Source organism: Helianthus annuus, chromosome 14 (genome assembly GCF_002127325.2).
Source record: "Helianthus annuus cultivar XRQ/B chromosome 14, HanXRQr2.0-SUNRISE, whole genome shotgun sequence".
NCBI classification, from domain to species: domain Eukaryota; kingdom Viridiplantae; phylum Streptophyta; class Magnoliopsida; order Asterales; family Asteraceae; genus Helianthus; species Helianthus annuus.
Window position 1 is genome coordinate 136,366,293 of NC_035446.2, and position 15,369 is coordinate 136,381,661.

Below are 15,369 nucleotides of genomic sequence, written 5' to 3' on the forward strand. Positions count from 1 at the left end.
CGATTAATTACTAAAGTTTCCGTAATTGCGCTATTTAGCATAACTCCTATTCTAGACCTCGGATTGACGTGAAATTTTAGGGACATGCTTAGAAGTCAGTAACTAAGGTTATTGTCCTTTCACATGTCCAAAATTCTCGTTTTAAAGTGAAAAGGGCGTTATGGTCAACCTTTAGGCGTTTAACGGAAATGTGTAAAAGACTCGGACAAACAACGAACCGGTCACAGAGGGTTGCACCATCATGTAACCTGGTCCTAAGAGAGTCCTAAGGCATATCTAAATCATACCATAACGGGTCAGAACTGAAGTCAAAGCAAAAGTCAAAGCTTTGCGACTTTCGGTTCCGAACCGGGTCAAAATGGTAAATGGTCGGATCAAACAAGCTTAGACTAGTTAATATACTTATTATCATGTTATATGAGTGTTAAAACAGGTTACACGCCATCTATATTACTGATTACGCATAAAATCGCAATTTAGCATTCTGTTGACTTTTTATAAACAACTTTGACCCGACATTTGACCTAGTTAGAATGGGAATCAGAGGGTGCCCTCTTAAGGGTTTAAGGCCCACATGATTATCAACTTATAACCACCTTTGATTCGACAAATCACTGGACCAATAATGATTTATCGCTAAGTCAACCGTTAATTACGACGGTTTGACTTCTAAGCTAAAACTAAGCGAAAACTCAATAAGGAAAGGTCAAGCATACTTACAAAGGTCCTATGCACGACTAGGGAAGCTTAGAAGAAGGTCTTGAGCTCCAAAAATGATCAGATAAAGAAGGAATGGATGAATGATCAAAGTTGCAACCAAAGGCCTTTATATAGTGATTTAATCACCATGGATTGTTGACACACAACACTACCAATGGTTCTTGATCATCAACACATGTCCCTAAGGTTCTAGGAGTCATTTAGGCAGCTCTTGGAAGGGTTAAAGGGCGCATATGACGTTTAAATGGGCTGAACAGGCAACAAAAACAAGTTTCTGCATCTGGGCGCGTCAGGCGGCCCGCGTAAGGCCCTCAAAATGTTCATGCGGGCCGCGTGAGCCCTCAGATCAGATTCCAAATCTTTCATTTATTGCATGTTGGCTCTTGGCTCCTCGAAAGGTCAGTTTAACTTTGTTTCTTGCACTATGACCCCTTTACATTTACTTATAAGGGCTCCAAGACTTAAACCTACTTTGTTAAGTCCTTGGTCACTTTATGTTTACCCGAAAAAGTCATAAATTTCAACGTTGACGCTTTTAACCCCTAGAATACGAATATTGTCATAACTTCCTCATTTTACCACGGAACTTTATGAAATTTTAATCACTTATTCTAGTGAGCATAATTTACCTTTACCAAGCTTCAGGTTTGCTAAAAGGTCACTCAGAGGTATAACTTAAATATGTTGACGCATTTAACCCCTGTAGTTTGTAATTTCTCACTTTCTTTCAAAATGAGCTTTATATGATCCATGAATCATTCGTTTAAGGGTATAAACATCATGTAGGGATATTGTAGGGCATATTTATCTATTGTTGACATTTCGAACCCTTGAATTCACATACTTTCTATGTTTGTCAACTTTAGTCCCTCTATAGTATCCATTGACTCGTTCAGGCTTATGACACGTGTCAATACATTATAGGACGCAAATTTTCGAGGTGTTACACGGAAGTTCTGACCTAGTCCTTGAATAATGCTTTGCCTCAAATGCTTGAAACATAGCATAAAGCCCTCAGCTGATTAGACAATAAAATTGATAATCATCTGTTGTAGCTGAAAAGATCCTCTAAAGGGGACATACTGCAAAGTCGAAACTGATATCTCTCTGCGCATATGGAAGTATCGACCTGAGATCCCTCAGTTCTCGCATTTAACCCCTAAATTATGTACAGGTATCATTATAGTATACTTACCTGTAAGACTGAATATTGAGATTTTGGATACGGGAGTATATTCAAGAGGTGGGACACATGAATGAGCTAAGTTCATAAAACATCTAAATCGTATCCTGAATAGATTGAAAATTGTGTGAAAATTTAAGAGGACAACTATATCGTCAATCTATGTGAATCGTTTAGAACTTAAAATGATTAAAGCTTAACGGTGCTAGTGATTTGTCTCATGAACTGATACGATCCTCTTACACAAACTCACAAAAGTATTATCTGTATATATTTGTTTACTATATTTCATTCAAAAACAAAAAATCCAAAAAGATTTTCGGAGTGTTTTAGCATAAAATTTTGAAAATTCAAAAAGATTTTCGACAGCTGATAGTGAAGAGCTGATATTCAAAATTCGAGTGCTAAACATGATGAACAGGTTTGGGAGAATATGTTGAAAACTTTGAATGTCATATACAAATGTTTTAAAAAGTTGTATGCTTAGTTAATCAAGGTCATTCATTTGAACTTGATGTAACTATACAGGTTGATGAATTAATGATTTCTACCTGTAAGTTTCTTAAATATAACTGTTAAAAATTTGTGAAACTTATGTTGAGGTAGAGGATGTGCAGGTTAACCAGGTTTCAAATCCTGAGCAGATGCAGAACAAAGCCAGGAATTGATCCTGAACTTGTGAACCGGTGAAAGCCAGACTACGATCCCGACAGCTGAGTCTAAGGGGGAGTCTGAAGACAAGCTCAACGCAAGAGGAAGCGTGGATTAAAAAAGCCAGATAAATATTTTGAGGAGCTTGTATACGGAAATCCAGGTGTCGATCCCAAAAGCACGGAAGCTAGATGAAAGGGAGAGCCTGAAGACAGATCCACGGGGATTCTGTTCGAGAGAGAGAAAGATAAGGCGCTACGAGATTGACTACGGCAATATCCAAGGGGGAGTCTGTTAGTGCAATATCTGTCTATCGCCTCCGTCAATCTATTCCGTAGCAGAATCCAAAGAATTCTAAGCTTTTAGTGTTATATCTAGTTAGAAAGGCAAGGTGGCAATATTGTAAATAATGAGATTTCTCATTATATCCCTTGTGCCTATAAATAGATCATTTAGGTTTAGTGATTAAGACTTTTGGCTCATTTTGGAGATTTAGAGATTTATTCTAGAGAGAGAAAGTCTAGAGAGAGAAAGTCTCTCTATGTGATTCACGGCTTTGTACACGACATCATATCAATAGAATCACGTTATTAGTACGTTATTGTGTGTTCGGTCACGCACGTTCACGGATTCCGCACGTCGAACGTTCGTTACGCAATCGAACGGTGTCAAAACCGATCCTACATGATTGACACCGGCGATGGGTCTGTTAATGCTGAAACAAGCAGCTCACAAACTGAATCCGAAACCACGAGATCGAGTGATGACAATGGTGATGGCACAACCAATGAAAACGACCTAACTGGCCCAATGGACTCACAAACCAACTACAGCACAAACAGCAACCCATGTTGTTGCGATTGTTATCGAGTCACCTGGCCGAACCAGTGGAGACGAACACAGGCAAGTGGAAGCCACAACCAGGCCTAGTGCGACATGAACATCGATAAGCAAAAAACGCCCCAATTCATTACTCCCAAGCCGTAATATGGATATCCAGTTGTACCATGTTTACCCCGGTGTGTTTTATTGATTACATTTTAAATTCAAGCTCGATTGATGAAGGATTTTTATTGTTTGCCGATAATGAACCATTTTGTTTTGACGATGCAGAATCAAAACCATAGTGGATGAAAGCCATGCATGTGAAAATCGATTCAATAAATAAAAATAATATGTGGACTTTGACTGAATTACCACGTGGTGCTAAGGCGATTGGTATGAAGTGGGTTTTCAAGGTTAAGAAACGCAGATGGCTAACTAAACAAACATAAAGCAAGACTTGTGGCAAAGGGGTATGCTTAGCAACCCGAAGTCGATTTTCAGGAAGTCTTCACACCAGTAGCTCGACTTGAAACGGTTCATTTATTAGTATCTCTTGCAGCTAATGTAGGACGATAACTTTATCATGTAGATGTAAAATCTATATTCTCACACGGCGAGTTAAAAGAGGAGGTGTTTGTTTGTCGACCATATGGATTTGTAAGGCGGGGTGAGGAGCACAAAGTCAATAAGTTGTCTAAGGCGTTGTAGGGGTCGAGACAAGTTCCACATGCGTGGAATACGGTATTGAATGGTATTTTGTTAAACATGAAGTTTCACAGGTGCTCGCAAGAATAAGTCGTATATCGATGAACAGCTTGAATTGATGTGTTATTAGCATGTGTTTACGTAGACGATGTAATTGTTATAGGTTCCAATTTTAAATTAATGATGGAGTTTAAGCGCGGGATAGCTAAAAGCTACGAGATGTCTGATTTGGGAAGGCTTACTTATTATCTTGGAACTGAAGTTTCACAAAGCAAGGAGGGATAAAAATTAAGAAAGAGGCATGTGGAAAGAAAATCGTAACGGAAACCGGTATGCTAAATTCCAGTTCTACGCATATTCCCACAGACCAGAATGTATAAGTTTCAAATTTTGAATATGAAGACTTTGATGCCACTCAATACCGGAACATTGTCGGTTGTCTCCAGTACCTATTATAGACTCGTCTGGATTTGGCGTATTCGGTTGGAGTGGCGAGTTGGTATATGCATTCCCAATAACGGAACTAGAACATTAACTCAGGGGTATCCTAATTTTTTTTTCATCGTGCAATCATACAATATTAATAAAACGACAATAAATAAATAAATAAAGTAAAACAAATACCTAATAGATTTGTCCTCTTCTTTTTTCCATAGCTTGAAATCGTTCCATCACATCGTCGTCTTTTACTTCACGTAAACAATCCTTTTCGACCGCACAAACAATAGCATTGTTCAAAATTCCGGGCTCATTCGATTGCGTAAATCCGTTTTAACAAGCTTCAATTTCGAAAAAACATCTTTCAACGGTTGCGGTTGCAAGCAAAGATAGCTTAGCTACCCGATAAACTGAAGGACAAGACCTATGTGCAAGATCACTTATTCCATTAAAGATTGTTTTTGGATTGTGGTTTCGTCATCACTTCAAAGAATTCAAGATTCAACAACAATCCCTAGTTTAACAACGAAAAAATAAAAGTATAAACATACAAAATTACCAACTACCAAGAATAAAACTAATCAAACAATCAATTAATCAAACAAGAACAGAAATTAAGAATACTCACAGCCAATAATCAGCCTGTTCGATAATTGTTGTTGGACACCTATTCTTTAACCGAAAAAAAACAAAAAGTAAAGATTATTGAACACACTAAACCTACGATCTGATCATGTATATATAAACATTGATAAACAATTAAACCTACGATATGATCGTCTATGTCTCTGTGACTCTGTTCGATGACTCGATGTGCTTCTGCCAATTCTGTTCGTTTGTTCACTCTTCGTCCGAAGATGATCTCCAGCGACAGCAAGCAATCCCTTTGGACGTCGAGCCGACGTTTGATATCCCCTGATTAGCAGCTAATGTGCCGCCCATTCAATCTTCAAACACTGGGCTATTATTTACTTATTTGGGCTAATCTAATGTGCTATTATTTAGTTATTTGGGCTAATCTAATGTGCTATTATTTAGTTATTTGGGCTAATCTAATGTGCTATTATTTAGTTATTTGGGCAAATCTAATGTGCTATTATTTAGTTATTTGGGCTTATTATTTAGTTTCTAATTGGGCTTATTATTGGTATGTGTCATCATCACCAACTGGGCTTATTATTGGTTTGTAAAAAAAATTTGAGGGGTGTCCTCGTAGTTGTTTAGGGGTGTCTTTTGTATAAAAATCGAAAAAAAAATACACTGCTGGTAAAAAATTGAGCTGTAGCCCATGCTACGCCTGGACAAGAGCCAGGTCCGCCCTTGTGCATTCCCCAAAGCAATCTCATGCAGCGATTATTAACCCAATCTTTCGGTATTTACAAGGAACTCTTGGTTATGGCATACCTTATACTCATGGTAAAACTCTTTTAATCGGTTACAGTGATAGTAGTCACAACATAGATCAAGACGTTGCGAGGAGTACTACGGGACATGTAGTTTACTGTGGGTCTTCTCTAATCACATGGTGTTCTCAAAAGGAAAGTATTATGGCTTGTCATCATGTGAAGCGAAGTATATGGTGGCTAGTGTAGCCGCATGTCAAGCGATTTGGCTTAAGGAATTAATAAGTGAATTAACTGGCAAGAAAATTCAAGCGGTGGTGTTACGTGTTGAGAATACATCGGCGATAGCTCTCGTGAAGTATCCAGTTTCCATGAAAGGAGAAAATATATTATTTCCCGGTATTACTACATTCGAGAATTTGTTGAACGAGAAGAGATTAATGTCAAGCATGTGAGTGGTGTTAATCAATGTGCCGATATCTTAACAAAAACTCTTGGGAAAAATATTCGGGAAAAATAAATGAATACAGAATGTATGAATGTTAAGGTTGAACCGAATCAAAGAAGTTACATGGACATGATGGAAAGACTACTTTGCAAGTTCTATGAAGATAAATATCACTAGGGAATTTAAAGTGAGTAGTTTGATATGAACTCTTTTTACTAATTAATGAAGTTGTTACAAAGCATGTATCATGTTAAACTTTCTCACACGTGATTGGTTTACGAGAGAACTTATATGAATTCTACTTTTATGCATTTGTATAGTATGCCGCTTTTGTCGTTTCTGATGGTAGTAAATGATATTATTGTTAAACGGGTGAAAATAATAAATATCGTAACAAGTAGGCTAAGGAACAAAGATGTTATTCGATGAGTTATATAGCTAGAAAAGTCGAGTGCTTCCCAGGGGACATTTTAGTGGTTAAGTGATGTACAGAAAAGTCTAGTACAGAAATTATGCAAGATGTGGTGTATTTATCTTAGAAAATCTAGAAATTGTTCGAAAAAAGCTAAAAAAAGTCTAGTAGAAAATATATTTTGGAATTTGGGTTGGCATTAAGCGTTTTCCTTCAAGCATTTGTCATCAAATGAGTCCGCTGAAAACAAATATACAAAAATTAGAGATTATTTGCAACTTTCTTTAACGCAACCAATTTTACTTGCCTGTTTAACAAACGTTCTACATACGTAAGTGATTTCATGCTTTCCCAAATATTACAGGGATAGACTAGTGAGTTTTATTTAAGATTTGCTTAATATTGTCCGATTTGTCATTTGTCCACCGTGAACTCACAACTTTGGTTTTTGTTACCCGAGTAGAGACTTTGGTCATCATCCTGAAATGTCTCCTACTCAAACACGCTTCAGTGCAAAGTTCTATTCCCATCCACAACCAAAACACCTAAAGCGTATCGGTGATATTTGAGGTAAGACATTCCTTGTGACCTAACAACTTCACCCGCATGGAAATTTAAAAATTTGCTTGAATGCATTTTTATCTTTTGTTCTAAAAATTTAGAGGGGAGGCATTTTATGAATAGAGGTCAGAATTGGTACAATCTATTTACTTGTTCAAAAATAGTTGAGAATTGATAACAAGTACCCTTTTGGTTATAGTCCATTAGCCCTTGGAATGCACTACTCATATCTTGATACTAACCACTCATTCCCAAAATTGCATGAAGATGCTAGCTATCATCAACATGCTTATACTCCATTTTTTTAGTGAAGCATAAGCTGTACCATAGATACTAACCACACCTTGTCACTCTTCTCTTGAGTTTTCCACTTCCGACTTATCTGCAGAATCATAAGGAAAATCAATTTACATTTCTTGAAATAAAGAATCTTAATAAGGATATTTGGTATAGATATATAGGGGAGGGTTATCTTGAGAACGCTAAATATTGCGAGAACTGTGAGAACAAATGAAAAAACCAATTAAAATCATTTTTTAATACAAACCTCATTATAATTAAATTACAACATTACAAAAAGAATTAGGGGACCCGGGGTGGACGAGTTTTCCCCCGTGATGATGATATATAACTCGTTATACACCACCGCCACTCAAAATGAAAACACGTCAAAATGAAAACGCGTTATATATATCACGCGTGATGGGGTATTGGGTGATGAGGGAAATTGTTGGTTGTGAGGGAAAATTGTTGGGTGTGGTGAGTGATGGGCATTTCCACTAAAATCCATCCCTACCCATGGCATTATAGCCTAGTGGTATCTTGGTGGTGGAATAAAGCTTATGACCATTAGGTCATGGGTTCGATTCCCACAAAGGGGGTTTTTTCCCAAATTTATTGGGTTTCCTCCTGAATTGGTGTATAGGCATTATTGCCTAGTGGAGATGGATATGATCGGGTGGTTCTGCTGGTGGCACGATGATACTCCAGTGGTCCGTCAGTGATCCATATTTGCCGTTCAAAAAAAAAAAAAAACTAAAATCCATCCCTAGTGATGGAATAATGCTTGATGACATGGCGGAACTTGATTGGAAGTTGTGAGTGAGTGATGAGTGATGACCACCCCTACCCCCCTTACCCTTCAAAGAATTCATCTTTCCTCTCAAAATAGCTCTTAATAATTTTTTTACACGTGTGTAAATACAATAAATTTACACATGTGTAAATGGGAAACTTAGACATGTGTAAATCTTCTTTATTTACGAATACATGTAACTTTAATATCTAATATTTTATTCGAATAACAATGATAAGTGTAAAAAAATTGAATTTGAATTGTTTTGTACTAAGTTCTCGCGGTTTTTTCATTCGTTCTCACAATATTTAGCGTTCTCGAAATAACCCTCCCCTATATATAGAAAAGAATTATATACTTATCCAAAACAGTCACAAATTTTTAGCTGTCTTTAGAGAAAGGGAATGAGAATTGAACATAGGGTGATGAAATATGCTCATAGTTTGAAACAAATAAACTTGAACTACCAAGGTCAAACTTAACAAACTTTGACTTCAACAGTTTTATACTTCAAGTATTAGTAAACTTTCCCATAAACTGATTAAACCCCATAACAAGAAGCAAAAATTAAGAACGGATTACGGATTGATGCTCACCTGATTTCAGGGTGCTGGGAACAAAGCAGCGGGTGAGAGAAATCTTCGGATATCTGCGTAAGAACATGACCTTGTGGTGGGTTCTGGGAGCCTGATTTGCCGACAGAGATTTTCTCATTTCTTGGGCTTTCATTTGAGCAATTTTTAGCTTGTTCATGATTTTGTCCATTGATTCTGATTTCTTCTTTTCTAGTTTCATCTGTAAAAGAAATAAAACATCTTTAGAACCACTTAATAAATATAATGGTTACAGAAACCTTTAGTATACTAAATTACTAACGAAAAAAAAAATCAGGCATTATAAAATATGTGCAGATATATTAAGTTGTGTTTCGGTAAATTAATGTGCATGTCTTTCTAGTAATTCTGTTCTCAATATACTAACAAGTAATAATAATAAACTGTAATATTATAAATAAATAAAAAAAACAACTTGGACCCAGAGAAAATATTAAGTTGTGGTTAATTGTCATGGTGAATACACCTCGAGTTTTCGGATTGATGCCTCTGCTTTTGCATTCTGCAGATTCTCCCAAGCAGTGATCCTTGCTTCCTCTTTCTCGAGCCTGCAAAGACATTTAAAGAGGAAAATCAGTTATTTATATATAGATATACTATACATATGCACATATATAGATTCAAAAATAATTCAACCGCTTTCCATTTTAGCCGATACAAAAAAGGAACAATATTGCCACATGAAACAATTCACTTTTACTTTACAAGATAGCTGCCAATGTAAACTGTTCCATGAACTTCACTCAAGGCTCAAAGTATTAATACTTAAAATGTACCGCGACAAACATTCTAGAAATTGCGTTAAACTTAGAGACATACTTTGACAATTCCATTGCTCCTTCTGTAGTAGGACTCCAAGTCAAAGCGAGGTCCTTGACTTCGGTTGACCCGTTCTTTTCCATTTTCTTTGTATGTCTTTTCGGCTGCTTTGTCATGGTGACTCTTTTGTCCACCTGGACATCCCTGACTTCCACTCCAGCAGAAACGTGGCTGTTACGCTCTACCGGCGGTGGAGGTGAGGTGGACAGCAGCAGCCTTCCTTTTGGAGAGGACTCTGGGCTGCCCACTGGGCTCATTTGGGTAGCCATATCTCGCCTTGATACAACACGACTAACATTGCGCCCATCACTCTTTTCATCTGCACATTAGTTTACAAGACACAAAACATCAACAGTCTATCAATGCATACACATTCAACCAACATACACATATCAAATACCACAAATCTAACAAGGAGTGTGATATTAGATTATACCTTGAGAATCAGGATATGAAGAGTCGATAAACACAACCGATGAATCCCCATTCTCATCAATTCCACCATGATGAAACGAATACCCATTCGGCACCAAAACACCCGTCGTAAGCGGCGAACCAGCGAAAATCCCATTCATTCTCCCACCTTCAATCAAGGGAAAACCGGGCGAATAGCCAGAAAAGTATGCATCCCCCCCAGGAGTCACACCCAACGGTCCACTCTTCGACTTGGGCCGCCTCTGGGGCGGCTGCGGCAAAGCCTTACAAATTCCCGAACCCGAAACCGGACTCGTAATCCACCTCTCAGCATCCTCCCACTTAGAAGGCATTGTCCTCCCATTATTATATGGCATCAATACATTTACACTAGTACGCCTCTGCTTACTATAAATAGACTGGTCTGGCAAAGGTACCCTCTCTGAACACCAACCCTTGTTGTTATCACCGTAATCCTCCGGTGTACCCGGGCTCGAGTATGCACCCGAATTACGAAACGACGCCGAATCCTTATTCATTGGATACTCACTTACTCACACTTGGCATCAATCAATACCTCCTAAAACATTTGCAATGGATTAACATAAGTTTCTACAAGCAATATGAACACTATATTATAAACTATAAGTTAGAACAACTTATTATTATTATTCTATCAGATTGATAAACACCCATAAAAGTAGGCATACATCAAGGGAGAAAAGAAAACTACAACACATGTCAATTTGTGTAATTAAATCCTTGTGGTCACCAGTGGACCTATGGAACACTCGTGAAGATACAGGTATATAGATACATACATACTTCCAAATTCTAAGTACAAAACCAGACAAACAAACGATAATACAATAAACACACACAGATAATACAGATATAGTTGAGCTTAGTCACTTAGACACTTACAGCTTCTTAATATTATTATCCAATCATGCAAATGAAGGTGTAAATTGGGTTGAATAGTGATAAGAATGGAGTGGGTGTAAAAGAAGATGTACGAGTGGGATACCACTGTTGGTGAATAGAAATTGCAGGGAAGGTGTTTGACGAAATGCGAGAGTGAATCTTAATAAATTGGAATCGTCAGGGATGGATTCAGACCTGCTATACAGTTTTGTAGGTGTGATATTTGGAGCCAAAAATTGATGACATCATCCATGTGCTTCTGGCCCCCACTGGTTTCGGAACTTTTAACCTTTTCTACGTTCATGTTTTAGGATGTACAAAATTAAAACGTTTAGATTGAACGTTTTATATTATAGCCGCATGGAATGCTATAATTTTGGGATTTGTTGTTGGTCAGAGTATCTTCATAATAGATATTAGACTGTGGGAAGTGAAGGGGTTTGAGTTGGGAGCATTGTGAGGGTGTGATCCACAAGCTTATGGTGAAAAATGAGGGGCGTGGTGTGACGTGGCTTATCTTGGCGTGACCAGTCATGTGAATTTTTTTAATTAAAGTGGCCAGCCAAATCGCCCTGCCCCCCCCCCCCCCCCCCGCCAGTCTGAATACCCACGGTAAAGGGTCAACGCCATGCCCCGCCCCAACCAACGCCAATCCGAAGTGGAGCAGTTGGCGTTGAAGGGCATCCCCCGCCCCACTAACTGCAGTCTTAGACTATGGAGTGTGAGGGGCTTCAGTTGGGGGCATTGCTCGACACGTTGCAGATGTGAACTCCATCAGTCTACACCTAAAAAAGTGGGGTGTGAAAGCGGTGTGGTCAGGCCGGCGTTGTGAAAGAGGCTAGCCAAACGGTCATCAACAACCAGCCAACCATTGTCAGACATGTCACCCCAGGTCAGCGCCCCACGCCAAACAGTATTGCCACGTCAAACGGGCAACGCCCGTCAAAACGCCAACCCAGGATGGAGCACCCGACGTTAAAGGGCCATCAACGTCCAAAAGTGACGCCCACACCCAACGGTCTTAAAACAAATTAGTAATTTCATCGTGAGTATAATCTTCGTTTTTTTTCTTCTCACTACATCTGACTAGAAATACGTATAGATAGTTATATTGTGTTTCCGAACCGCAAACCTTTTCTACACTCATATATTAGCATGTACGAATCAAAATGTTTCAGGTAACTTTTGGGATTTGTTTGTGGGTTGGAGTAATTTTTATAGCATTTTTATTTACTTATCGATAAAATAAATTTAACATACTAAATTTATTATCTGAAATAAACTACACTCGTCTTTCAGAATAAGTGAGTTTATGGAACCGTCTAACCATTCATATTTTTATCTTAGTGTATTTGATTAACTATACATACAATGTTTCTTAAGGTTCTTTATTTAAAATTTGTTTTTTTACTTGCGGTTCTTTACTTGAAATTTGTTAGGTATTGAACGTGTATAAATAATTAAATATAATACTTAGAGCTATATATAACAAACATTTTATTCGCAATTAAATTAAAGAAACACTAAGTTAAACGGGTGTTAAGATTAGAGTTAGTCTTCCGATCGCTGTAAGTTCTGAGAATGGCTAGATCTACAAAACTAAAACCACTATTAGGCTCGTTACGAGAAGGGGAAGATTGTCACACCCCAACCGATGGCGGAATCATCGGGGCGCGGCACTGAGCGAAACAGATTGTCCAGAAGTTTCCACAACAACTATTAATACAAATTCAGTTTAAAATGATACGTCTCATACCGTATCCCGAATAAATAACAAGTTATTACAGATAACATCCAAACAATTAAATCCTGTTCCGACGACTCAGATTCAAATTAAACATAAATGTTGTTCAAATGCCCCTAAAGACCCAGACTGACAAGATCTGCAGACAACTATGCCCTAGTTGCTTGTTCCTGACAGACAACTATTTGTTGGGGGCCTCTAAGGCTTTATTCTAGCTTCACTTCCCTAGCAAGCAAATACCTTAAACACCTGTCACATACGTTAAAATAAAGTCAATACATGAAATGTAAAGGTAAGCATACAAGTTTAATAATAGCATATAGAGTTCGAATAGTTTACGCATAACCAGCACGTACACAGAGGGAAATGATGCATGTTAATTATCGACATGGACCTATCGATACCAACGACTGCGGGTTGACTGTCCGAGACAGTTCGCAATACATGATTAACACCGTAATCCATGCAAGTAATTGTCCTTAACAACCCCCGTGTGAACGGATGCTGAGTCCAAACTATAGTACTACGTTGCTAAGGCAGGTAGACAGCAATCCACGTGTAAACATAACAACAAGCATACATTTAGTCACGTAATACATGCAGTCGGTTAACATTCAAATAGTTTGAATAGTGTGTTCGATTGCGATTTTGATAAGTAACGTATGTAACACCCAAAAGTGCTAAAGCAAAAAGGGTTCGAGTATACTCACAGTGATTGGTTATGGATTGAAGGGAGCGCTGAGAGTAGGGCTAGCCTGAATAGTTCGATAGCACAACAATGAGTAACGCGGAAATGCAAACAAGTGTAAATGGAGCGAATAGCCTGGTCGATCGAACAGCAGGTTCGATCGAACGGGCTGTTCGTTCGGCTTGAAAGTCCGTTTGAATAATCCTGTCCGATCGGCCGGTAGGCTCGATCGGCTGGACCATTCGAGTGGATTGTTTCTTCCTCTGATGTGTTTGTGTGTGATGGTTTGAACTTTTGAAGTTTTCGTTGTAGTATTTGAGAACACTGAAGTGTTCTTACCTTTCAGGTTGATCTATTGAACGGTCCGTTCGATCGGCCGGCTTAACCGATCGGTTAGGAACTTCAGAAGTGGTTCTCAGCAGAATGTCACTCGATCGAACAGTCTGTTCGATCGGCTGGCATTCCATACTACGAACGAGTTGCAAAATCGATTAAGTGTTGAAGCATAGTATCTCATGATCCGAAGAGTAATGTTTACCAATCGAGTAGCGTATTCGATCGAACATCACTTCGTCAATAGCATACTTCATAAAATTTGAAAAGTGTGGAACCAAGTGCTAGCCGATCGGCTGGCCCGGCCGATCGGCTGGTATGTTCGATCGGCTGGGCTGTTCGTTCGAACAGCCTAGCCGTTCGGCCAGCAATTCTGACCTGGTCGGCCTTTCGTCTAACACTTGGCTGTTTTGGTTGTTTTGATATGATTTTAAGGTATTTTGACAGCGAGTCAAACTGTAGAACGTGGGTTCTTACTTGTTTCCCTGGTTCGGACAGGAATCACCCAGGTCCGGTCAGTGAACTGTTCGGAACGGTAGTTTGATATTTAACCCGAAATCGGTGAACCTCGTAGATAGTATCCGAATCTTGAACCTTTTAACCGTTAGAATGATTAGTGAGTTGGTTCGAGCTCCTTTCTATCGGTTTTTAAGGTTTTGAGTGTAAAATGTTGAAGAAAAGTTGGAAATCCTTCCATGAAAATGTTAAGATTCTTACAAATCCTAGTTTGTTTATGTGGAAATCGGTCAGATCTAAGCTATTCATGGTTGAATGAGGCCAAAGTATGATGTTCTTCAAGAACACCATGATGACATCACCCAAGAACACTTAGATCTTGGTGATTTCACGGTTAGAAATCAAGTTTTGAAATATAGAAAGGTGTAGAATCGTGTAATGACCAAAAACGTACAAGAATTAGAGTGAAAACTTACCGGAGTTGAGAGAAATCTAAGAAAAGGTGAAGAACAAGGCTGGTTCGATCAGAGCTTTCCAAAAATAGAAAGGGTGACAATGACAGGGCTATTTATAGGCCTCCCAAAGAGGAAAGTGTCAACCGATCTGCCAGGATATCTGATCGAATGGCCTGCTCGATCGGCCAGGAAAGTGCTAGCCGATCGGCTGGCCTGTTCGATCAGGATGCTTCCTGTTCAATCAGCAACCCTTTTTGAATGTTTCGCGACGGTTTTCGATATTTCGATTTCGATAGATGATGATACGAATACGATAGAGTTCCTAGTCAAATTACTTTCAGTCCCAACTACTATATCTAACATACAATCACCTATAAGTCACGTTTCGATGTCGGTTTCGATTGAGTTTGATTGCTTTTCGAGTTTTGATTCGAGTTTCGATTGATTCGGTTGAATACCACACAAAACATAAAGTAAACATGCACAAGTAACATATAAGGCACACAGACACGTAAGTATTACCATACCGGTTTCGGATAGTTCGAGTCTCGAGTTCGATTG

At 38.6% G+C, this 15,369-nt stretch overlaps 1 protein-coding gene across 1 annotated transcript; it reads right to left on the bottom strand.

Annotated features, from left to right (window-relative positions):
* Positions 1-7,368: 7,368 nt before the first annotated feature.
* On the bottom strand, positions 7,369-11,325 carry LOC110909117. The gene is made up of 6 exons (XM_022154124.2): positions 11,133-11,325; positions 10,231-10,788; positions 9,795-10,113; positions 9,442-9,523; positions 8,958-9,156; positions 7,369-7,668 (listed from the first exon to the last, which is right to left on the bottom strand). Exons 2-6 carry the CDS (start codon positions 10,745-10,747, stop codon positions 7,634-7,636), a joined length of 1,152 nt encoding a protein of 383 aa, XP_022009816.1. The 5' UTR covers positions 10,748-10,788; positions 11,133-11,325; the 3' UTR covers positions 7,369-7,633.
* Between the last annotated feature and the right edge of the window lie 4,044 nt (positions 11,326-15,369).

What these genes read in the sequence shown, in the direction of transcription:
- LOC110909117 (XM_022154124.2), bottom strand. Translation starts at nt 10,747, where the DNA reads ATGAATAAGGATTCGGCGTCGTTTCGTAATTCGGGTGCATACTCGAGC. An exon ending in CATCAATCCGAAAACTCGAG is followed by an intron (nt 9,157 to 9,441) that starts GTGTATTCACCA and finishes TTTCTTTTACAG; the next exon opens with ATGAAACTAGAAAAGAAGAA. An exon ending in TCCCAGCACCCTGAAATCAG is followed by an intron (nt 7,669 to 8,957) that starts GTGAGCATCAAT and finishes ATGATTCTGCAG; the next exon opens with ATAAGTCGGAAGTGGAAAAC.